General features: G+C 41.7%; 1 protein-coding gene across 2 annotated transcripts in view; it reads left to right on the forward strand.

Moving 5' to 3' along the window:
- Nucleotides 1–25,769, forward strand: part of ezrb (ezrin b) — an 89,745-nt gene that overhangs the window by 35,693 nt on the left and 28,283 nt on the right. For both annotated transcript variants that reach the window (XM_039738911.1, XM_039738910.1), the window contains exons 3-7: nt 7,982–8,065; nt 13,740–13,835; nt 14,889–15,163; nt 19,201–19,284; nt 20,749–20,895. In XM_039738911.1, the coding sequence (XP_039594845.1) occupies nt 7,982–8,065; nt 13,740–13,835; nt 14,889–15,163; nt 19,201–19,284; nt 20,749–20,895 (686 nt within the window). The remainder of the gene's footprint in view (nt 1–7,981; nt 8,066–13,739; nt 13,836–14,888; nt 15,164–19,200; nt 19,285–20,748; nt 20,896–25,769) is intronic.

Raw genomic sequence — 25,769 nt, forward strand, 5'->3', positions numbered from 1 at the left:
GGCACAAGGCAGGGTGCCAACCCACCACAGGACACACACAAACACACCAAGCACACACTAGGGCCAATTTAGAATCGCCAATCCACCTAACCTGCATGTCTTTGGACTGTGGGAGGAAACCCACGCAGACTCGGGGAGAGCATGTAAACTCCACGCATGGAGGACCTGGGAAGCGAACCCTTAAGGGTCTCCTAACTGCGAGGCAGCAGCGCTACCCACTGTGCCACCGTGCCACCCGTTTAGGTAAACATCTTGATGCAAATTACTTTTTGTGTATTACAGTAAGTGATGTAAAAGAAAAATGTTCAGACAGGTCACTTTATGAAAATGGGAATCCTAATGAAAGCACAGTAACTTTAGTGCCAATATTTTGGCCGGGTGATTGTGTGCGCATGAATCAGATTTGCAATACAAAGACTGATGCCCTTCTCTTAAAGGTGAATGAATATTTAGAGGTGAGGTGTTGGTTGTGTTTATGTGCTTTATACTCTCCCATACAGCCTTTTTTAAGTGTTAATCATTTATACATTTTTTTCTTTTTATCTTTTTGTTAACAAGTTAATGATTTATTTAGGTAATAATGAGTGCTTTCCAACCCTGCCCTGCGCTTTGATTTTCTGCCCAAATTTAGAGCTACTTTATTACAAATTGCCTTAATCGTTGACTCTGGGTGTGACATCAACAGTCTGAGTGAGGCAGTTGAATAAAAACCAAATATGTGGGTACTTCAGGTACACCCGTTGTGTTTCTGTTGTTGCTGTTGTAAGGTACGCCAAGCTTGTTAACACCAATAGTCTGCTTAACCGGAATCAGTCGTGCAGTTGCATCTCAATATAAGTAACATGCAGACACCAGGTGGCTTATTGTCTGCATGTCGAGCATAAAAAATGTCAGGAAAAGAATGAGACATGGTAGTTCCAACATTTCTACAACGAAACTGATCATGTACTAAATTGCATATTAAACATATTGATAATTCATTATGTCTGAAAGCATAAAGCATGAGAATCGTTAAGTGAATAAGAATTGTGCACCTCATTCTTGGGTAATGATTCAGATCGAGAATATTGTGACCTTGTTCTCGGGTAATAAGAGTCCGAGACTCTTGGGATTCTCACAACTCGCCTAAGGTTTGAGGACGAGACTCTTGCGACTCCCACGACTTGCCTAAGGTTTGAGGACAAGACTGTCGCGACTTGCCCAAGGTTTGAGGATGAGACACTTGCGACCTCGCAACTCGCCTAAGGTTTGAGGATGAGACTTTTGCGACCTCGCAACTCGCCCAAGGTTTGAGGACGAGACTGTCATGACTCGCCTAAGGTTTGAGGACGGACTCTTGACTCGCCTAAGGTTTGAGGACGACTCTTGCCTCGCCTAAGGTTTGAGGACGAGACTCTTGCGACTCGCCTAAGGTTTGAGGACGAGACTCTTGCGACTCGCCTAAGGTTTGAGGACGAGACACTTGCGACCTCGGAACTCGCCTAAGGTTTGAGGACGAGACACTTGCGAGTGACTGAGGAGCTTACAACCTCGCTCTCAAGTAATGGTGATTCACACTGAGATTCTAAATCAGTGAGTGATACATGTCTGGTGTAGTTACTGAACTGTGAAAAGTGTGCATTAAAGTAACCTTGAAAGCAAGAAACTGTATTAGAACAGTATTATTAAGGTTCAGTTTTGTGCATGTCTGATATGACTCCTTGAAAAAGAGAAAATTGTTCACAAATTGCCCATCACTGCACTCCCCTCAATAGCAAAGATCGGTCTGTATGTCAGCTTTACGGCCTGGCATTATGATCTTAACAAGATGATAGTTTATGAGGCTGTCCTCTTAATGCTCCTCCGCTATGTACGCCACGGCTTAGAGTACTTTGGTATACTTCAGGAATGATCCCAAATAACAAATCGGTGTAAATTGGCACAACTTTGACTTTGGACAACTGAAACTTTTTATGTCCTGAATGTTGTGTTTTGCCCGTTTTTGTATCGTTTTTTTTTTTTTTTAGGTTGTGACCTGTTTAGCGTATGGAGCCCTGAGCCTATAAGTGAAAGTGTGCCGCATATAAATAGCGTGAACTGGATTGAAGTAGAATTCCTTTCCGAATAAACGGACAGCAAAGAAGCCAATGTTGAGCAAAGAGCTTCCTTGCCACACCCTTCTTGCTGCAAATGGCTCAAAGAAAATGAAAAAAACTCCACTCCTTCCACCCTTTAAATTTATTTATTTATTTATTTTTGTTTGACAGTAGAACTGGCAGAGCGAGTGCTTGGACAGGTTCCGAAAAGCCAGGGTGTGCTCAAAGTTGTATATTTCGGCAACATTACATCATCCATCCATTATTTTTTTTTTTTTTTTTTGCATGTGTGTACAATGTATTGTTTAATGGAATCTTGGAAAGTCAGAGGAATGCCTGAGGAGTGGAGAAGAAGTGAACTGGTGGGCCGATATTTAAGATTAAGGGGGATGTGCAGGACTGCAGTAACTACAGGGGGATAAAACTGATGAGCCACAGCATGAAGTTATGGGAAAGAGTAGTGGAAGCTCAGTTAAGAAGTGAGGTGATGATTAGCGAGCAGGATGGTTTCATACCAAGAAAGAGCACCACAGATGAGATGTTTGCTCTGAGGGTGTTGATGGAGACGTAGAGAGAAGGACAGAAGAAGTTGCTTTGCGTCTTTGTGGACCTGGAGAAAGCATATGACAGGGTGACTGAGAGGAGCGGTGGTGTTGTATGAGGAAATCGGGAGTGGCAGAGAAGTACATGAGAGTTGTACAGGATATGAACGAGGGGAGTGTGATGGAGGTGAGATTACCTCAGGGATTGGCTCTGAGCCCCTTTCTTATTTACAATGGTGATGGGCAGGCTGACAGACGAGATAAGACAGGAGGCTCCGTGGACTGTGATGTTAGCTGATGACATTGTGATCTGTAGTGAGAGTAGGGAGGAGGTTGAGGAGACCCTGGAGAGGTGGAGATATGAGAGGAGAGGAATGAAGCTCAGTAGGACCACCAAGACAGAATACTTGTGTGTAAATGAGAGGGAGGTCAGTGGAATGGTGAGGATGAGGGGAGTAGAGTTGGCGAAAGTGGATGAGTTTATACTGTTGATCTCAAGTATTTAGAGTAATGGGGATTGTGGAAGAGAAGTGAAGAAGAGAGTGCAGGCGGGTTGGAGTGGGTGGAGAAGAGTGTCAGGAGTGACTTGTGACAGACGGGTATCAGCGAGAGTGAAAGTGAGGGTCTACAGGACGGAAGTGAGACCAGCTATGTTATATGGGCTGGAGTCGGTGGCACAGGAGACGGAAGCTGGAGGTGGCAGAGTTAAAGATGCTGAGATGTGCATTGGGTGTGACGAGGATGGATTAGAAATGAGGATATTAGAGGGTCAGCTCAAGTTGGACAGTTGGGAGACAAAGTCAGAGAGGCGAGATGGCGTTGGTTTGGACATGTGCTATGGAGAGATGATGAGTATACTGGGAGAAGGGTGCTAAGGATAGAGATGCCAGGGAAGAGGAAAAGAGGAAGGTTTATGGATGCGGTGAGAGAGGACATGCAGGTGATGGGTGTGACAGAACAAGACAATAAGGACAGGAAGATATGGAAGAAGATGATCCGCTGTGGCAATCCCTAATGGGAGCAGCCGAAAGAAGAAGTGTACAATGTATGTGCTGTAATGCTCTGGCAAATGGAGGATATTCAGTGAAACGACACCAGGAACACCTTACTCTGCAGGCTTACTCCCAGTTTCTTGGTAAATTAATATTAGAGATGAGATTAGGTGTAATAAAGATTTTCTTGCTTATGAAAGTATTTGGCTTGTCTGATTCTTCTGAACTGCCTGTTTAAGCCAATGGATTCATTTGTTTCAACGAGAGGATACGGGGCTGGCAGAATTTCAAGAAAAGAAAATTGCAAAATACAGTCAAACCCCCCACCCAAGACTCAGATATGCAAGTTAGACATTTGCAGCTTTGGTTTTTCATGAGGTGGCCGTGAACAATTAACGGAAATATTAATGGAGTTTTACAGAAACTCGCAGGCTACACACAAATGAAAAATTATATAAACAATACTGAAAATAATTTTTATCATGTAAAGTCGTAGCATATTATTAATGTCGTTGTTCTTTAGTGTAAGTAAATGCTAAATCTTGTTTGTGATCTTCCACCTTCACGGCTCCCTTAGTTATTCAGTAGATACGGGCATCTCCTCCCAGCTGGTTGAGGGGGTGGATCTACCATCAGGACATTGTTGCTGAGCGTCTTTTCACCAAATCCTCATTGAAACGATTGATTTTCTGTGCAGCGAGAAACTCCAAAAGGTTGAGGATGTGTCAAACTCTCTCAATGAAATGATTGAGTCTCCACGTACACAAAGCACAAGAATTGGAAATGCTGTACAGCATTAATCTACCAGGTCTCCATGGTGCTGCATTATTTAAAGTACGATCATCTCTCTGTTAAGGTGCTAAGACACTCGTTCTCGGGTAATGATTCAGATAAATAATCCGATGAACGAGAACTGTACGTCTCATTCTCTGATAATGATTCAGTCTGCAAGTCACAAGAAATATGAATTGTGCACCTTCTTTTCAGGTAATGAATTGGATCAAGAACCAAACGAACGGGAATCGTGTGCCTCGTTCTTTGGTAATGATTCATTTTGCGAATCAATGAAAGCAAATTGTTTGCCTCGTTCTCGGGTAATGAATCCAATCAAGAATTGAATGAATGAAAATCGTGTGCCTCGTATTTCAGTAATTGTTCAGTTTGTGAATCGAATGAACAAGAGTCGTGTGGATCCTTCTTTGGTAAAGATTCAGTTTTTGAATTAAATGAATGAGAATCGTGTGCCTCGTTCTTTGGTAATTCTTTTTGTGAATCAAATGAATGAGAATTGTTTGTCTCGTTCTCGGGTAATGAATCCAATCAAGAATCAAATGAATGAAAATCATGTGCCTTGTTATTTGCTAATGATTCATTTTGTGAATCGAATGAATGAGAATTGTGTGCCTTGTTCTTTTGGTAATTCAGTTTGTGAATCAAATGAACAAGAATCGTGCACCTCATTCTCAGGTAATGATTCAGTTCAGTTTTGACAAATCTCGTGTTCATCTCTGACTTGTCTGGTGTGGTATTTGCCCGGGCGGTGTCACTCTCCATTTGTGCATCTTCTCTCAGATCTGCTGGATACAAACTGGGACTGTTGGCATTCAGAGTGTAGTGTATAGATAGTCCTGAGCTAAAGGGGAACTGCACTGGCAAAAAATGAGATTTCTCCTTGTTAAGCTAAATCGACAACATGATAAAGTTCGTCGAAAGTTAAGGCATCTGAATAGCTTGATTCCATAGTCAGTCATTTTCCAACCCGCTATATCCTAACACAGGGTCACGGGAGTCTGCTGGCGCCAATCCCAGCCAGCACAGGGCGCAAGGCAGGAACAAATCCCAGGGCAGGGTGCCTGCCCACCGCAGGGCACACACCCACATACCAAGCACTCGCTAGGGACAATTTAGGATCGCCAATGCACCTAACTTGCATGTCTTTGGACTGTGGGAGGAAACCGGAGCACCCGGAGGAAGCCCACGCAGACACGAGGAGAACATGCAAACTCCACGCAGGGAGGACCCGAGACGTGAACCTGGGTCTCCTAATTGCGAGGCAGCAGTGCTACCACTGCGCCACCCTGATTCCATTGTAACTGTGTGAAATTAGCATTCTATTCAAATTAAACACTTATGTTAATTTACTATTAAAATTTTGGCTTTTAAAATTGATATGTGAAATTACGTAATTTCATTAAAATTTTTTTTTTTTTTTTTTTTATATCTGAAGGCTGCTATAGGTGACCACCATTTAAACACATTCTGTAGTGTGCGCCCTCAGTTATGTGCTTCCTATGGCTGTACTATTCACAGTCCAAGGTATGATAAGCGCTGACTGCTCACATTGTTTCTTCCTTATCTTTATAGCAGTGCCAGGTTACCATTTGTCAGAAGCTTTAGTCTCTAATCCTTCTCAAGGGTCAAAGGACAGTTATAAAGTATGTGTGCCTCACAGGGTTCATTGTGCAATATATGGGATTTACTGGTGGAAGTGTGCTTGAATTAAAATGTGTGGAAGTAGAAAAATTTAAAATACGCACATAATCGAGACTTGTAAAACTCGGGTCCACGACTTTGTTTCAGATCCACTTGAGTGCAGCTTACTTCCTCCACCTGATTCGGATTCCAAGTAAATTGCTCCAGAATAACGGAACAATTTTATTAGAATATGCATCTCACGCTTTAGATAGATAAAGGTGGGTCTCTCTGCCTGTTCCTCCCTCCATAGGGGAAAATTTTGGCTTTTCACAGAAGCTCTTTAGATAAAGAGATAAATATATATACACGCAAAAATGAATAGAAAGGAAGAAAATTTTAAAAAAAGAGAAGAAAGTCTGACTTGGCAGTCACGGTGAGGCGCTATACAGGTGTATTGTTGTTGGTATAAAGGAGACACCCCTTAAGTGTTTTTTGACATATTTCTGCTGAATGATTTATGGGTTGAAAGTCCTCAGTGTTGGTGTGTCAGAGAGAGAGGATGTGCAGCTTTGTTCATAATGGTACACAAGTCTCTACTTCACCGCTACCTCCAGCAGGTCCACAGGGCATCCCAAAACTGAGTCATCACCTTTAAGTGACCTTGTTGATTTGGTGGGCGCCCAGCCCAGCCCAGCCCAGCACATCGCACAGGGCACTAGAAGATGCTGGGGTAAATTAATTCAAGCGTTGACACAACAAAGGTTTGGGGCAGCATCCCGTATGCTGTGTGTGTTTGTGTGTGTGTATGTATGTATGTATATGTATGTATTATATTATATATAATTCAAAATGGTAAGTTCATTTGTTTAGGTGTGCTGTTCCAACAGATGGTGCGTCACAAACATTTATAGTAATGCGTGACTTCAAATGTTTGCACCATCTGTTGGAGTGATAGGAAATGCATTTTATTACTATAAATATGTATCTGGTGGAATGCAAATGCAATGAAGTTTATTGCTACAAATGTGTGTGTGTGTGTGTGTGTGTGATGTGCCATCTGTTGGAATGGAAAATGCAATGCACTTTATTGCTACAAATGTATGTGATGTCCCATCTGTTGGAATGATAAATGTAGTACAGTTTAATATAAAGCGTGAGTGTGATGCACCCTTTGTTGTAGCGACAAAGGCAATGCATTTTATTACAAATGTGTGTGGTGCTCCATCTGATGGAATGCAAATGCAATGCAGTTTATTACTACAAGTGTGTGTGTGTGTGTGTGTGTGTGTGTGATGTGCCGTCTGATGGAATGGCAAATACAATGCACTTTATTGCTAAAAATGTATGTGATGTGCTGTGTGTTGGAATGACAGATGTAATACAGTTTAATACTACAAGTGTGTGTGTGATGCACCCTTTGTTGGAATGTTAAATGCAATGCAGTTTATTGGTACAACTGTGTGTGGTGGGCCATCTGTTGGAATGACAAATGTAATAGTTAAATGCTACGAATGTTTATGATGCACCATCTGTTGGAATATAGACATAGCGACTGGATGCACACATGGACAGTTATCTTTGTACTAGCTGTGATTATACTTTAATATCATGCAGTACATTTTTTTTTCGGCCTCCACCTGTTTTCGGTCCCGATCACCCCCCCCCACCCCCAAAAGTGTGGGGCACATCAAAGAAGGTTTGTGAGTAATGATGGCTGCAGTGTCTAATTATGGATAAATTGTCAAAAAGCCCAGTTTTTGAACTCTTATGCACACCCCTGAGTGTGTCGCTTGTGCCAGCGAGATCAGGTTCCTTTTTGCCATTGACTTCTGTTTGTGTTTCCACTTGTGCTCTACGTCTGCACTTGGTAAAGGGCAGGATACGAAGAAATAAGTTGTGTTGTACTTTCAAGCGTCGCAGTTCCTAACTTTTTTTTTTTTTTCCCTCCATTTTCTAGGTGAATGTGCGAGTCACCACTATGGATGCAGAGCTGGAATTCGCCATCCAGCCCAACACCACAGGGAAACAGCTCTTTGATCAGGTGAGTGGCCTCATTGCAAAAGCGAGGAGCAGCAGCAGTAATAGTAATGTCACGGGTACAGAGTACAATGAAATTCCTACCTGCGTGTCCAATAAACGTGGAACACCGTGCCGCTCTTCAGGTTCAGCTCATCTGCCTGCAGATCAGCATGTTCAGGCCCGGCCAGTACTTGAATGGGACTCCACCTAAATAAAGCTTGGGTTGCTGCTGGAAGAGGTGTAGTTGAGAACATCTGGGGGCGCTTCCTCTGAATGTGGATCTCGAGGCCTCGGTGCAGTGACGGGCACACTGTGAGGTAAAAGTGGCATTGTCCTTCGGATGAGACATAAAAGCTGAGGTGCTGAATCTCCCTGTGGGCTTCCTTCGTAAAGAGCAGCAGGTAGTGGGGTGCATTCCAGTATCACAGCCTGGTCATTCTGGCCTCCTTGTCATCCCCTTGTCTCTAATTGGCTCTGTCTCCCTCATCTCTTCACCAGCTGATAGCTCGTGTGGTGAGCGCACTGACACAAAATGGCTGCCGGTGCATCATCCAGGTGAATGTTACACATTAGTGGTGGTTGAAGTGGCCCCCCACTCGCTGTGTAAAGCACTTGGAGTGTCTTGAAAATGCTGTATGAATGCAATGGCATCATCTTGTTGTTCGTTGTCGTCGTCGTCTTCTTCTCCTCCACTCTGTGGTCCGCTCCTTATAAGGTATTAGCACAGAGACAAAGTACTCAAATGTTAAACACAGTGAGGACTTAAGACATCACAGCGTCGGTGACCAGGCTGGAAATCGGACCCTGCTGCCCTAGACCCCCACGTCACTGCAAAACCATTGTTTTTAAATCCGGCCCATTAAAACCAATGATCAGAAATGTGTTTCACTCGCTTATCTTCAGCTCCAACTTTTTCGGTGGTGGAATCCTGAATATGTTGAGCTTTTCTTAGTCCTGGTTTTGGAACATCGCTTGCTTTGGTGTGTTTTTTAAATTCTATCTGCACCTTTAAACCCAACACACATTCTCACACTAGAGCTGTCGGATCAAACGTCGCTATTCATACATAATTAAAATCACAGGGTTGGTGGTGAGATTGTCACTCCAGCCACCATTTTTATAAAAAAACAACAACAAAAAAAAAACCTCCCACTGTCCCAGTGTGGTGCTGAGGTGTCGCCCACTGCACTCGGGTCCCAATCCGGGTGGTCTGTCGTGTGGTGGCTGTATTCGTGTATCTATGTATAGATACTGTGTTTGTGTCTGTCTATATACACAACAGTTCCGAAAAGTTCCTGCCTACAACATATCAATAGTTTGTGGGCATGTAGCTGTAGTACAAGGTTAATTAAATAATATTAATATTGACCAGAGCTACAGTAAGTGGCCCTCAAGGGAAAAAATGGAAAATCTGAGTTCTGGCCATTCTACAGCAAATGTCACTTCTGCGTCGAGAATGGCAGAGTTTGTATTGCCATCTCAAGAGACCATTCATTTCTGTTTACTCATCATGTTGTAACTCTTTCCTGGGAGTATTTCCCACACCTCCTTCACACAGCAATGAAATAATAATGTGCTTGTATAGGACATCTGCCAGCTTGGCTTGGAGTGATTGCAGAAGCACACTGGTGTGGTCCACACACTCCGCTGGGAACAGAATGAAGCTGGAGCTCCGCACTGGAGCTGTGTGTGTGTGTGTGTGGCATAGTTTACTGTCAAATAACGTAAAGAGTACGCGACACGCGTTTCACACTTATCTGGGCTCATCAGGCGTACACACTCCACTGCACCCCTGGCGGGAATCGAAACTCTGACGTCGGCATCGGAGACGAAGCCCCTTTACGCTGCGCCACGGCGTGTGGTTCGTTTATTTGACAGCCTGTAGTCTCTGGCAACTGAAAGATGGGCCCCGTGGCAGATGTTTGCTGAATGGCAGACCAACCACATGCGTTACCTGGTAGGTAACCACCCATACAATCAGGTCGGGACTCGGACTACGAATGCAATGAGTGTGTGTGTATGTGTATGTGTATAATAAAGTTTATCTAACCCAATGCTTCATAAACTCAGTCCTGGGGACCCCCAGGGGCTGCAAGTTTTTCTTCCAACCAACTTCTGTTTTTATGTGGACTCTAATTTCTGTGTTTTGGGGTCAATGAAGAAATTACAAAAGTACGTGTGTTAATGCATTATAATAAATTAAACACTCCTATATTGATTTTTTTTTTTTACTTTCTGTTCACTATGATTAATTTCATTTCATATTTTTTCATATATATCACATTTCAAAGACAAGTGTCAAAGTGCGGCACAATAAAATCAAAAGCAAATATTGAAACAAAAGTGGAAAAAAGACATTTTACAAGGAGTAAAATGACTAATAGATTAAGAAAGCAGTTGAAGGAGAGAACCACGATCGACTGACTGCTGTACAAAACACGCCAAGACGGAAGCGACAGCTGAATGCGTAGTCCTTTAAAATAACTCAAAAGCCTGAGAAGATAAATAGGTTTTTAACCATATTTTAATCCCATGATTCAACACGTCCATAACCAGGTCAAAAATGAAAGATGACCCCTGGTGCAGAGACCTCCTGTTACCCCAAACGCTGCTTTTAACCTGAATCTTCACTCCCTCAGACTTGTCCTGGATGATTGTCACAGAGAGACCATCGACAGTCAGTCAGTCAGTGATTGTCCACCCCGCCATATCCTAACTACAGGGTCACGGGGGCTCTGCTGTTCATGTGAAAAGCTCGGGGGCTTACTTGCAATCCAAGGCATGTACCTTCCATCCATCCATTATCCAACCTGCTACATCCTAACTACAGGGTCACGGGGGGGTCTGCAGAAGCCAATCCCTGCCAACACAGGGCGCAAGGCAGGAAACAAACAGCCAACTTTTTTCTTCTTTTTTTAAAAACTGTTTTATCTGGAAAAAATGAGGTGTCCATTACAACTTGACATCATGTAGGTGGACAATAAGAGTCTGCATAGACGGTATCTTTAATTTTTTTGCCTGCAGGCGCTTTCTCCTTTTCTGTTTCCAGTTCAACTTTAGTCACCAAGGAGAATTCTGTTTTCCAAACAAAGAAATTAGATGCATGGATAAGTCGTTGGATTATCAGCAACCATCCTCGGCACAGTATAAGGCTTCTGTCCAATTAGAGCGTCTCCTTGTGATTTTTCTCCCCTTGACTTATTGTAGTCAAACCTCTCTGGGCACCCAAGGATTAAAAGAAATACAGTTTGCTTTATTTGATAAAAGTACATTAGGTGAGAGGTGATCAAAGCAACAACACAAAGTGGAAAAGTGACCGACAGGACCTCATGGTCCAAACTAGACCCAGCTTACACACTTTTCAGGTCCTCGCTTCTCTGCCTGACATATTGGAATGGCTTACTTGCAGTCTAAAATATCGTGAAGACGACAGAAATACACTGGTGGGCTCAGTAATTGAAAAGGGACTGGTGGGCCCATGAAGACCTCCACTGCTAATTACAGAAGAATCCCCACTTAAAAAAAAAAAAAAAGCCCCCAAATGCCTGTCTGACAGACCGGACAGAGTCTTCGGGGGGCCGATGTATGTGCGTCAGAGACGACTATCAGCAGAAGACTTCATGAACACACACACACACACACACACACACAGAGGAGGCCACACTGCAAGATGAACTCCACAAAAACAGGACGGCCAAATTACAGGACGTCGGAGAGCCTGCAGAATTCTGGGAAAAGGTCTTATGGACAGACGAGACAAAGATGAACCCTCATGATGGCAAAAGCAAAGTGTGGAGATGAGAAGGAACTGCCAGAGATCCAAAGCAGACCACCTCATCTGTTACACATGGTGGTGCTGGGGGTGTTATGGCTTGGGGCATGTATGGCTGGCACAGGTCTTGACTGTCACACTTCTCCTCGCTGATGATGGAGCTGCAATGAATTCTGAGGTGTGTAGAAACATCTGATCTGCTCAAGCTCAGTAAATGACAACAAACTCATTGGACGGCACTTCACCCTCCAACAAAATAACAAGCCAAATAGACTGCTGAGGCCACACAGGAGTTTATCAAAGCTTAAAAATTGGAAAATTCACAAATGGCCAAGCTAGTCCCCTGATTTCAATCCAACTAAGTGTAAAGAGAATACTTAAGGGGGCAAGCCCACCACAAACAAGCAGGATCTGAAGATGGCTGCATGAGAGGCCTGGTAGAGTCTCACCAGAGAAGACCCTCCTCACCTGCTGATGTCTGTCTATGAATGGCAGACGTCAAGCAGTCATTGCATGCTGGGATATGCGATTATGTCCTAAATAGTAGACCTGCCACTGCTGTGTCTCAAACATTATGGTGTCCTGAAATAGGGGGACCGTGGAGAGAGAGAGAGAGAGAGAGAGTGCCGTCATTTCTACATGGTATGCCCGAAGTGTCTGCAGTGTGCACTTTAATCACATTGTCTGAATTGTAGGATTTGTAATTCTAAACTGTGGAGCGCTTCACAGCGTGGATTTCACACGTCGGGGCTCATTGGCTTCACAGAAGATCGCGTTCACATGCTGGTCCATTGTGTAAAAAAACTTACAAATAGAAAAATGTATTTATTTTATTTTTTAATACAAAGCCTTTAAGTGAGTCGGTGGTCTGTTTCTGTGTTGCAACTGAACAGAACAGGCGCTTACAAAAATCCACATTTAATGTTCTTTTACCTGAAAGTTTAATGTGTGTCTTAATAATATATTTGTGCATACTGTTTTTTAAAAAAAAAAAAAAAATGCTTAGTCCGTTAACATTTACTGACGTTTGTAAATTTACGTTTTGCTACTTCCATAACCGTATTTTGTTTCCATCAGTGCTAAACTTTTGATGAGATTTAAATTTGTTGTTTACAGAGCGTTACTCTTAACCTTTTTCCAAAAGATTGCGCTACTTGAAATATTTACATTTAATGTGACAAATGTATGTTCATCAACGTTAAGATTTTAATGCATACAGAACTGTCATTTATTTAAATACATTTTTATTGAGTTTGTTTTAACCATTTATAATCATTTTAATATAATTTAGTTAGTACTGAAATAATTAAATTAACTGTTTAAATTTTAAAATAAAACTGGTATTCAAAAATTGTGTTCTGAAATGGAAAAGGACTGAATTGAAATTCCTTTTGGTCTTGAAGGATTCTAAACTCTTTGTGGCTTCAGAAAGTTGACAAGGGTGCTGATCACATAGCAATGCTGCCTCACAATATTTGAATCCCCCCCCTCCTAACCCACCACACACACTTTTTGACAGGGGTGCCGTGTGTTTGTGTCTGTTTCTGTGTTTTATACTCCATTATTGTGTACGTTTTCCCTGGCACTTCTGTTTCCTCTTAAAGTCCAAAGGCACACATTAGAAAATCAATCAGCCAATCGGGGCCTGCGAGAAAATCGTGTTTGACAGTGCACAGGCGACTCGCTTGCTTTCACTTCTTGCCCAGCATTTATTGCCAGTGGGATCCATTCTGGCTACCTGTAACATGTTAATGGAAACGGCTGATTATGAAAATCTGTTGTCAATGGAGCCTTTAATTAAAGGTGAATTAAGTAATCGTCAATAAGCGCTTCTTGTTTTGTGTGAAGCGTAGCTCTCTTTGCAACTCTGAATGACTTTATTTCCTCCTAGAATAAAGACTGTTCTCTTTTGTTCTTTCTACAGGTGGTTAAAACCATTGGGTTACGTGAAGTATGGTACTTTGGGCTTCAGTATATGGACAGCAAAGGCTATATGACCTGGCTGAAACTTGATAAAAAGGTAATGTGGAGTTGATTGGAGGGTTTGTGTTGAGTTGTTATGCTTAAAGAGTAGGAGGTGGTAGTGTTTCTAAACTATTCATTTTTTTTTAATTAACTTACTGTTACACAATTTACTCAACACATTTGGGTGAGTGGGTGGATGTATAACTTTATATGTCTCCAGGGGGAGAAATTGGGCTTTTTCAGAAGCTTCTTAAGGTTATTTATCTATCTAATCCTGCCGACTACACGATCGATCGAATCCTGCCTACCACACTGACTTAAAGCAAGTCGATCGATCGAATCCTCCCTACCACACTGACTTAAAGCAAGTCGATCGATTAAATCCTGCCTACCACACTGACTTAAAGCAAGTCTATCTATAGTCTATAGTCTGAACACACACCAGAATGACACAAAAAAAGAAAACTTCTGACTTGGCAGTCTCAGTCCCAGTGAGGTGCTATTCAGGCCTATTGCTGTTGGTATAACAGACCCTCAGTTGTGTTTCTTGGCACACTTCTGCTGAATGACTCATTGGCTGTAAATCCCCAGTGTTGGTGTGTCACCGAGAGGATGTGCAGCGTTGTTCACAATGGCACTGTTTTTTTTGTTTTTTTTATCCTCTCCTTCGCTACAACCTCCAAAAGTGCGTCCCATAACTGTACCTGCCTTCTAATTCGCTTGTTAATTTGGTGGGCCTCTCTTGAAGACCACGTATTAAGTATGAAACGTAGATTTCTATCAACTTTTGAGCTATTTGCCGCTAACTGGAAGTGATACCTTTTTATTCATACAGCTGCAGAGTATTATTAATATATATTACTAATTTAATGTTAATGGTTCTTTAATGTACATGATATAAAATATAATCATTGTCTGCAATTATCCATCCTCATATCTGGGTGTATGAGAAAATGTAAGGGGGACCCACTCCTAATTTTTTTTTTGTTTTGTTTTGTTTTTATAAGCATTTTCCATTCCCTCCAAACATTGTGGAATTGGATGTTTTCTTTAAGAGTGATCTTGAACTGCCTGATTTTTAATTACATTAAAATGTGTCTTCCATCAGGTGGCTTCCCAGGACGTGAAGAAAGAGAATCCTTTGCAGTTTAAATTCCGTGCCAAATTCTTCCCTGAAGATGTGTCAGAGGAGTTGATCCAAGAGATCACGCAGAAGCTTTTCTTCCTTCAGGTGAAGGAGAGCATACTCACCGACGAAATCTATTGTCCGCCGGAAACGGCTGTTCTTTTGGGATCCTATGCGGTCCAAGCCAAGTTTGGGGACTACTCCAAAGAAAACCACAAATCGGGATACCTGACATCAGACAATCTTCTTCCCCAGAGGTGAGTATTGGATGGCTGCGTAAATTGTATTTTGTAATTCATAGACTAAGAGGGAGACGTTTATAGATGGTAAATGTCCAGTTTCTTGTTTTAAGAGTAGTTTTTACAATTCAATTTTTTTTTTTTTTGTATTTCAGTGAATTTTTGATCTTACCGGTGTCAGTGGTAATAAAATAGATAAGGAATCCAAATATCTGAATCATTTAAAGCAGAGCTTTTTATACTATTTGCGTCACGGGTTGCCGTCGGTGGGTTGTTGTATCTAATAGGAATGGGTTGTTTAAGGTTTGCAGAGTTGGTGGTGGTGGGTTGCCATGGGTCGATTTAAGAAAATTGACGTTGCTCTGACAATCGTCAAGTAATGGGCCTCGAAGACGCTAAGAACAACACCGATTTGCAAAAAAAAAAAAAAATTAAGAAACCCTAGTTTAAAGAAATCCAGAAAGGTTTACACTTCAAACTATCCTCCGAAAGCTGCCTGCCTCTCATTCTCATTTATCAACGGAACACTGAAATATTAAATAGCTGTGATGGAAAAATAGCAGGCCTACTCAACGATCCTGAAATTCTTCTTTTACCAGAACCATTTTGTGTTCTGCCGGTGCAGAATGATTATTTATTTTATTTATTTACTTCAGGACTACAAGATGAAACGAGAAAAAAAACAAGAGCATACGCCGGGGTCAGAATCCAAAAGACGAACCGATCTTTCGCCAAGCCAGACACATGAGGCGAGAATCGGAATCAAAATCCCAGAAACGAAGCCCACTATAAGTCTCTTCATTTTATCCAAAACACGGATAAATTACCTTTTTAAAGGGTCATGCTGATGATGATGATGATGATGATGTCACACAAGCATACTCCCGGGGGCTTCTGGGAGATTGCTTTGAAAGTTGCAAAATGGCGCCGCACATCAATATTCTAAATGGAGCTGCAATAAGACGCTGAAAAATTACAACTTATTCCGAATGTAAATGGGATAAAATAAAAGCGTTTGATCAGATTCTTCAAACTCGCAAAGTCCAGATTAGCCACCAAAAATGAAAGTGTTAAAAATAAATAAATAAATAAAATATATAAAGAACACCAATCACAGTATTTTCCTTCAGCTTAACGTGTTAGAGTTGAACTCGCTCTTAACAAAATCCTGGTCCATTAATTCAAATTGAAGGAATTGTAAGTAATGTACTGCTAATTAGTTCATTTAAATGCGCCATTAACTGTTTCTGCCATCAAAGTGACTTAACAATTGATGCCATTCCGTTGGCATAGCATTAACAGGTTGTTGACTTCCACACTGAAAACTGGTAAAAATGTGTTCCTGATGCCAGTGTAAAATCAAGGCGTTTATGTATTTTTTTTTTATTGAGCAAAACACAAAATATAAAAATGTATTTTCTGTAAAAACCAATAAATACAATGTCGCAGTAGGGGGCAGTAGTGCTCCCTTGAACCCTCAGGTACCACGCCAAACACCTGGTAAAAGTGCTACAATTATACTTTTTATTATAATAATGTGCACCGTGCACCAAGCACCCTCCACTCCACACTATTCATAAACCACAATAACAAATCAATAATAATCACAATCCTCCACTCCCAGACGCGTTGCCCTCCTACCACCCAGCTCAGCCCGCCGTCTGGGAGTTCCCTCAGTCCTTTTATATTCCCTGACCCGGAAGTATTCCCAGTCCCCAGTCCGTGTGATCTTGCATCACTTCCGGGTCAGGTAAAAAGTACTTTTCGTCATCCCGGAAGTCCGTCGCTCTTCCTATGACGAACTTCCGGGTCATAGTGTACAAATAAGTCTCTGGTCCTCCCTGCAGCTCCCTCTTGTGGCCCCTGTGGTATCCAGCAGGGCTGAGAATAAAAACTACATAGTCCATGACTCCCTGCTGGTCTTAGGGGCACCTCCATACTGCAGGGAGGGCTCCATCTGGCGGCTTGGGGGACTTGGCCGGAATAAACTGTCGGGCACAGTCCACAACAATCTATGTGCGTTACCTCTGAATTGGCACGTGGAATAGAAAAATTGTTTGCATGTGCCAGTTGTGTGAAAGCTTGGGCGGCTTTTGCACAGTTCGTTGCATTCGACTGTTGTAATTTCCATTGGAACTTCATAGTGGTAAATTTTGGATTCTTCTCGTTCTACATATGCAAATTATTTTTGTGAAAAATAAATGCCATCCAAAAAATGGCTAATGAGAAAAACAAAAAACCCAAAGTGAAGTGGTTTATGATGCCACACCAACTTTTTTGATTCTTATTTCGGAATCCCACGATTCTCTGTTTTACATCTGCTGTGCTCGTATTTGGGGCTATAGACCTGAAGAAGGTTTACAAAATAAATCGAGTGGGCATCACTGAGCTGCAAGCCCCGGACACGGCTACACACAGACAGTCCCAGCTTAAAGGAAGCGTTAGTGTGACACTTCTTGACGCGTTTCTTTACGTGTCACTGTGTTCAAATGTATGGTAAAAATCTTGAAAATTGGTCTCAATAGGTTATGAGAAAATAACATTTTAGTACCATACAATCTCTATCTTTCCACCACCTATTTTTATAGTCGCCCTATCTATATACGTTCATTGAAATAACAGCTCGTATGTATCTGCGTGATTTATGATGTAGGATAAACATTGATTGGTCATTCTCATTTACGGCTTTTAGCAACAAATGTTAATTTGGATGAGAAACGCTTCAAGTCGTGGCTGCATGGCCCCCACAAGGGGCTCTAGCCAGGGGGCCCGGGATCACAATTGCTGGGCGCAGGATGGATGGATAGATATTATGCACAAACAAAATGTAAAAACAGAAAGCAAGAATTGATCCTACAGCGTTGAGTGTCAACTTCAGCATAAAATATTTTGAAAACTAAAAACAATATCAAAAAAAGTTTCAGATCAATTTCTACATACATTTTTCTACAACTTTTTCGTCTTTGACATTTTACGAATCCAAATAAAACGCAGACCTCTCCACTGGTTGAAAATTTTGATATTAATTGCTGATTTGGTGTCGTATAGTTTTATATATTCTTTATTTATAAATCTTATAAACAATAAACTTAAATTATACATGGTTTTAAACACAAATAAGAAATACTACACAAAAAAAATGTACTCTTTATATCTGCAGAAATAAGTGACGTAAATGTTTAAAGTTAAAATTTCGATTTTTTTTCAAAATTGCCGCCATTTTCAAAAAGACAATTTCTGGCTTTTTGCAAGAAAATTGAGGCCTGCGACAACCGCCATTATTTTATTTGGAAAATTTCCTATAGGAAACCCTACATTAGAAAAGTATATAAAAAATGCCGGAGTACATGAAAAACGAAGCATCATAGAACTGTACGGATCTTCAACTAAATTGTATACCTACATTTAAATCCTATTGGGTATCCCGTTTTCCTTAACCCTAGGTGAAGGGCCCGCCAGAGATCCTGACCTAGGTGCCTGCATTAGAATGTGGGGGCCATGCGTGGCTGGTGTATAATTTGGAACTTGTCAAGTATATGCCGCACGTTCTTCAAGCATTTCTTGTCTATGCTCTGCCGACTTATTCTGCTGATGCCAACACCGTGTCCGATTCTGGTCCTGACGTTGGGTAAGCGGCAAACAGGAATAAAAACATTTTTTTTTTCTCAATAATTTTAGTCTGTTCTTTTATTCTAATGAGATCTCAGAACAGTAAAGTATAAAAATGTGCAATTTTTTCACGCATAAGCTCGCATATTAGTTTAAATATACCGTAACATATCTATGTACCGCAAATTAACTTTGATCTACCAAATAGTGAATTATTTCTGCCAGACGCTATGGCCAGTTTGCATCAGAGGCGATGAAGAAGAAGAAGAAGAAGAAAGCTGTTCATTGAGACCATAAACCTTTGAAGTGTGCCTGGCCATATTTGTCTTCCTAGACCAGCTGGATGGCCGCACCTCATTCTATTGTTCGTGTCACTACCAGTATTACGTTTTTGTAGCTGTTACTTCCTTTTTGTGTCGGGTCTGACTAAATATTTGTCTTTTCAGAGTGCTTGAGCAACATAAGCTGTCTCGAGAGCAGTGGGAGGACCGCATTCAAGTTTGGCATGAGGAACATCGGGGAATGTTCAGGTTAGTCCATCTGTGCTATTCAGTGCATTTCATACCCATCACTCAGTCACTTTTCGCACAGTTTAGTTCCTTGTTTTCACCCGTGTCTGCTTCCAGTGCTCCTCCTCTTTCTTCCTACATCTTAGACGTGAACCATTCATTGCTTTTAGGTTTCTCTTCTGCCTTTGACATAGTCAACCATTAGATCCTCTTTGCCGCCATCTCTGTCCTTGGTATCACAGGGTCTGTGCTCCGTTTTTAGTTCTTCTTCTTGAGCAGATCCTACTCTGAGGCCTAGTGAGGTTCGTCAGGCAAGCATGATGGATGCACCAAGGAATGGTGCTGGGTCCTCTCATCTCATGTTCACCTCATCACTAGGCCCTCCTATGATGGGTTCTCCTATGATTGCTATGCTGATGATATTCAAGTAGTTGTTGTTGTTGTTACTTCTTCCTCCAGAGGATTACATGATACCCGCTAGAATCTCTGCATGTCTACAACCTGGATGAAGGAGCTCCGTCTCCAGCTCAACCGGGCCAAGCCTGACCATCTTGATATCCCAGCTCACTTCACTATTGCTATCGCTTGCCAAGTCAGTACACAACCTTGGGATGGTGATTGATGACCCACTGTCCTTCACCGACCAAGTTGCAACTGTGTCTTGGTCTGGCATATTCTCACGAGATCAGACCATATCTGACATCTAACTCCTTGGCCAGGCTTTGGTCTTGTCAAGTGTGCATTCCCACGGCTCTCTGCTGGGAGGAGCACTGGCGTGTCTCGCCTTACTGCTCCAGACGATTCCAAATACAGCAGCACCTCTGGTGTTCAAACAGCCGAAGTGGGCACGTGTCACTCCTCTGTCCAGATCACTACAAATTCTTGCCTACAGAGCAATCAGAGGTTGAGCACCTATATATACTTGCTGATCATTGTGAGGGTCTCCTGATTCTTCTCGCCCACTCAGATCTGCTGATGAGCAGTGCATGATGATGCAAATCTCAATCCATACTCTTCATGTGTAACTCCTAGTTTGTGGTAAGAGCATTCCTGCCTCCAAACGAGCCACTGACTCCCTCAAAGTGTTGAAGACGCGTCTAAAGACCATCCTGTTCATTGAATTTCTGTGTATTTGATGATTACTTTGAGAGGGCCATGTAACCAAAGAACTGTTTGCATTTTGTTCTAAGCTGTTCACCTGTGAGGATCAATTCTGTCGCCTTGTCCTGTAGCACCTTTTTTGTCACACTGGCCACCAGACTGATGTTTGCTTGATTTCTGTTACTTTGCATAAAAGCATCTGCTCAGCAGATAAACGTACTGTCATTGCTCAAACCAGGCCAATTTAAAGTCCCACAGTATGTCTGGATGAGCCTTTTGATGGAATGGCCTCTCCCTCCATGGTTCATTCCCTGCTGCTACCATGAGAGACACTGGCTCCTTCCTTGTGATCCTGTAACAAAGAGCTTTTCTCTATTTGTACAGAGAAGACGCTATGTTGGAATACCTGAAGATTGCCCAGGATCTGGAAATGTATGGAGTGAACTACTTTGAAATTAAAAATAAAAAGGGGACAGACCTCTTTTTGGGTGTCGATGCTCTGGGATTGAATATTTATGAAAAAGAAGACAGGTAAGCAAACTATATTTGTCTTTTATTATTAAACTGTTTCCCCCTAAAAATTTGCTCAGTTGCTATGAATGCATTATGCCAACCTAGGTTTCAAATAAGCCATCTTTCAGTCAATATTTTATTGTATATTGCATTTCTCATTCATTAAAAGGTAATTTTCTTAAGTAAGCAAGTATATCTGTAGGCTACAAGAGGAAATGCTTTACAAAAGAATTCAGAATATGTAACTGAAGGAGTCTAAAAATGTAACAAGAGTAGAAGGGAGAAGACTAACAGGAAGGGTGGGTAATGGAGCAGAGGTCAGAGTCGGCCCTGAAGTAAGTAAGTGTCAGTCCTGAACTAAATGCCAATTAAAGGATCATTTTCGCGTTTAGACAGTGACCTAAGAAGATCAAGGGGGGGATTCACAGGACAAAAATAATATATAAATATACAGGTAGTTGATGATTATCTCGGTGTTGGGACCGAAACCAGTAAGCCCTTTTTACATAATGAGATGTGGGTGTCTGGAAGCAACTACCAAGACACATGAAGGTTTCTGCTTCAACTACAACCGTTAAGAACTATCTGGATGAGATACCTGGACAGCTAAGCAAACAATCTTGAAGGCCACCACTTGTTTGTTAAATTTCTTTTGTGTTTGTGTGAGAGAAAGAGAGAGCACGCAGTATGGACTTTCGGCCTGTCCTGAAGGAAGGGGGTGAAATCTGATAAGAGCCGTTAGCATAATGTGCCGTAGCAGAAACAATGTGCTGCCCAGATTTCAGACTTTTCATGAAGAGAAGACATTTAATCTTCTATAGCAGTTCTCTGGTGTTCATATTTCACCTCTTGTATGCGTTTAAGAGTGTCCCTGAAATAAAGACAGTCCCACGCAGGCCTCGCCGCACCTTATCAGTTCATCCCTGCTAGTTTGCATTCGAGTCTGAACTCGACTCCACACGAGGCACTCCCAGCCAGGGTGTTTGCTCTCCACAAGTGACTCAATATGAAGGTTAAGGTGACCAGTTCCTGCTTTCCAAAGCCACACCCGGCAAGGATAAATCCTTCAGGTGAGGACAGAAACTTGGCAGTAATTTGAAATACCTTTTGGGTTATCAGACTCGCGTCATGTAAACCAAGTGACAAAAACGTGCAATCCTATTGGCTGGCCAGCAGGGCTTACTGAATCGGGCAGCGGCGGAGGTCTGCAGCTGGACCCAGTCTCAAAATACAATACAATACCATTTGTTTTCGTATAGCCTCAAAATCACACAAGAAGTGCCGCAATGGGCTTTAACAGGCCCTGCCTCTTGACAGCCCCCCAGCCTTGACTCTCTAAGAAAACAAGAAAAAATGGAAGAAGCCTCGGGAAAGGCAATTCAAAGAGGGAGACCCCTTTCCAGGTAGGTTGGGTGTGCAGTGGGTGCCAAAAAGAAGGGGGTCAATACAATACAATACAACACACAGAACAGAACAAATCCTCAATACAGTATAAAAATAAAAAATTTACAAGTATGGAGCAGAATATGATTTGGATTTGTTCAGAGTCCTGGAGACCTCGACCATCAAGCTGCCTCCCCCTATTGGCCATTCCACAGCTGAGTCCGCGTTGGGCCTGCCAATCCGATGAAAGGACCCTTCTACCCAATGATTCCTACGATCCTCCATCAGGGATGACTATACCTTAAGTAGCCAAAACAAATTGGCAGGTGGGCAGTGGGCACCAAGTGCCACATTTGAGTCCCGAGAAGAGAAACCGAATAGGTGAGGGTTAGTAACAAATCTTAACTATCCTGTTACTTATGTTTTAGTGCTGATGACTGACAACAGAGCTGCAGTCTGTACAGTTAATCAGCAGCTCTAGTCGGGGTGTGCTAAACTAAAGTTGTGAGTCTTCAGCCTGAGAGTGAAGGGGCATCTCTTATAGTAGCAGGCAGACTATTCCACAGTTTAGGGGGGTCTTGTAACTAAAAGCTCGACCTCCCACTGTTATTTTATTAATTCTTGGAATCCTAAGCAGACCGGCATCTTGAGATCTTAATGTGCGCTCGGGTTTGTAAATCATGATAAGTTCAGACAAGTAAGCCGGACCTTGGCTATTTATGCTTTATATGTTAAAAGGAGGATTTTGAAATCTGCCCTAAACTTAACCGAGGGCCAGTGTAAGGATTTAAGAACTGGAGTTATGTGTTCGTATTTTCTTGTTCTTGTAATAATTCTTGCAGCAGCAGTTTGGATTAACTGGAGGCTGTATAGAGAACAGTTTGAACATCCAGTGAACACCGCATTGCAGTTGTCAATCCTACTAGAGATAAATGTCAGGCATCTTCAAGGTTTGCTCTTTTTGGAGCTATGGTGCCCTCTATTGTCTTGCAACTCTCAGGAGCCATGAAGGTGTCCCCAAAAACGTGTGTGATGTGTATAAAAAGAGCTTTAGAAGTATAGACGAAAGTAAACGTGCTGTGTCAGAGATGATTCTTTATATGCAAATATAAAATAGTTGTAGGTGAATAAATGATGCCAGTCACCACTAAAATGATAAAACCACACACACATTGTTCAATTTTTGCATTTCTAATAAAGCACATAAAGGTTCGCCACCTTAAGTACACTTGCAGTATACCATTGTAGATTAAACGATTTGCATTATCAACGTTAGACATTTTTGTCTTCTACATTTTGAGATCCCTTTGTAATCTTAAGGGGCAACTTGCACATCCAGGTTCTGCCAGTCAAATATGCAGTGGCATAGCTAGGAGGGGTTGGTCCACCCCAGGCGGCAACATTTGGGGGCAACATGATTGGTCCAAAGGCTCAGTACAATTTATGTGTAAGCAGTAGAGTTTGGAAAAATATCACTCATGAATGACAAAAGTAAAATTCTCTTTTTTTTTTTTTAATCCACAAATGCTTCAAAAATAAATTCAGACGCAGCAGTTGAAATTTATGAGGCAATCACAAAAATAAACCGATAATAATTTCTAGGAAAATAAACAACTAATTTACAATTTATAATTTTGTTTCGTTATCAATCTGAATGCGTTCTTGGTCTGTGCAGAAAACATCCCCACCAATCACTTGTACACTACACTGGTTTTCGTAGCATAATTAAATTAAACTAAAAAAAATATATATATATATATATAAAATAATTTTTAAAAACACGCTTATATTAAAAAGTGTACTAAAAAGTAAAAAAAATAAGTCTCTCATATATCACTCGTACAATAAAAGCGTAGACGCTTTTGCTAAGATTTTTTAGAAGTGTTTTTGAATGTTGATTAATGAAAAGCGTCCAAAAGCGTCTTGATGACTTCGAGTCCGGATATTCTCTTAAGTTTGTGCCACATTGAAAAGAGAGATTGCAATTCAGATTGCGGATCGAGATTTGGTGTTAAAAGGATCGTGATAGGATTTTTTTGGAAAGATCGCCTGCACCCCTAATTTGACTAATCAAGTTTTCAAAGTTATGTAGGATTCATTAACCCTCTGGCGAGCTGCTTTGAAAGGGGTTGCGAGTTACCGGTAGCTTTGAGCGACGAGTTGGAGATATTATATGTGAAAAATGATTGCTGTTTCTCTATATATAGATATTTTATTAATTCCAAAGGGAAATTCCCATACTCCAGCAGCAGCATACTGATAATAAACAATATTAAATTAAAGAGTGATAACCCCCCAGGGGGAATTGAAGAGTCGCATAGTGTGGGGTCTCCTCAGTCTGTCAGTGGAGCAGGACGGTGACTGCAGTCTGTCTGTCGCTGAAGCTGCTCCTCTGTCTGGAGATGATCCTGTTCAGTGGATTCTCCATGATTGACAGGAGTCTGCTCAGTGCCCGTCGCTCTGCCATGGATGTCAAACTGTCCAGCTCCGTGCCTACAATAGAGCCTGCTTCCTCACCAGTTTGTCCATTTATTTATGAATAAATCTATGCCAGATTCATCTTAATTTTTCTCTATACATTATTTAAATTTTCTCTTTAAACAGATTAACATATTCAGATATGTTGAAGGGAGGCAAATTGAGGCCCTGCCCCACCCTGAGCAGTACGATCTCTAGCTATGCCACTGTAAATATGTCAAATGGAGGCATCACAGATTTTATTTTTTTGTTGCGCAAGGACCATTTACAAGTTCCATTAGCACTCTGTTTTGTAACTTGATCCTAAATGCTGTCACACCCAAACTCGCTCACATTCTTCCAACATTGACCCCCCGTGTATCGTCACACCAAACACACCTACACCCATCCAGCTTTTAAAATTGTCCGTGAGTGGCTGAAGGTGTGAAAGAGCAAATTAGCTGGGAAGTTGAATCCAACTGGATGGGCGATTTGTTTTGTTTCAAGGGATTTTGGTGTACTTGGAAAAATGAAGTCTGACTGGGAAAGAAACACTTTGGGTTGGCAAAGATGATAAAGCAAAGCTCTAGAAAAGAGGAAATTCTGGGATTGCTGGTGTGTGTTTTGCAATGCTGGCTTACACTCCCAAGCAGAAATATTTAAAGGAAACCCATGGAAGATCTCACACTGTTGTGGTGGGATCCACCAGCGTTTGTGCTCACTCTTTTCAGAGAAGTAAAAGATGTGTGGAGCCGGGATATCCTTGCATTCCTTGGGGAAAGTTTTGGTTGTCAGTAGCTCGATGCTTATAGGAATCGGAATTTTTTTTTTTATTTTCGGAGAAGCTGCTGTTTTAATTTCATAATGCCTTCATCTGACCTCAGTTAACATTAATTTTTGTGGTTAGATTTATTGGCAGGCTAACAAATATACCAGATATTTATTTATTTTTTTTTAATTAAAGTAAGTGGGTGAAATTAGTTTCACTTGCAGCTTAAAACAGAAATTGTGACACTAGAGGAACTCGAGTTGCCTGCACAAGACCCTATTGA

This window comes from Polypterus senegalus, chromosome 16, assembly GCF_016835505.1.
Source record: "Polypterus senegalus isolate Bchr_013 chromosome 16, ASM1683550v1, whole genome shotgun sequence".
NCBI lineage: Eukaryota > Metazoa > Chordata > Cladistia > Polypteriformes > Polypteridae > Polypterus > Polypterus senegalus.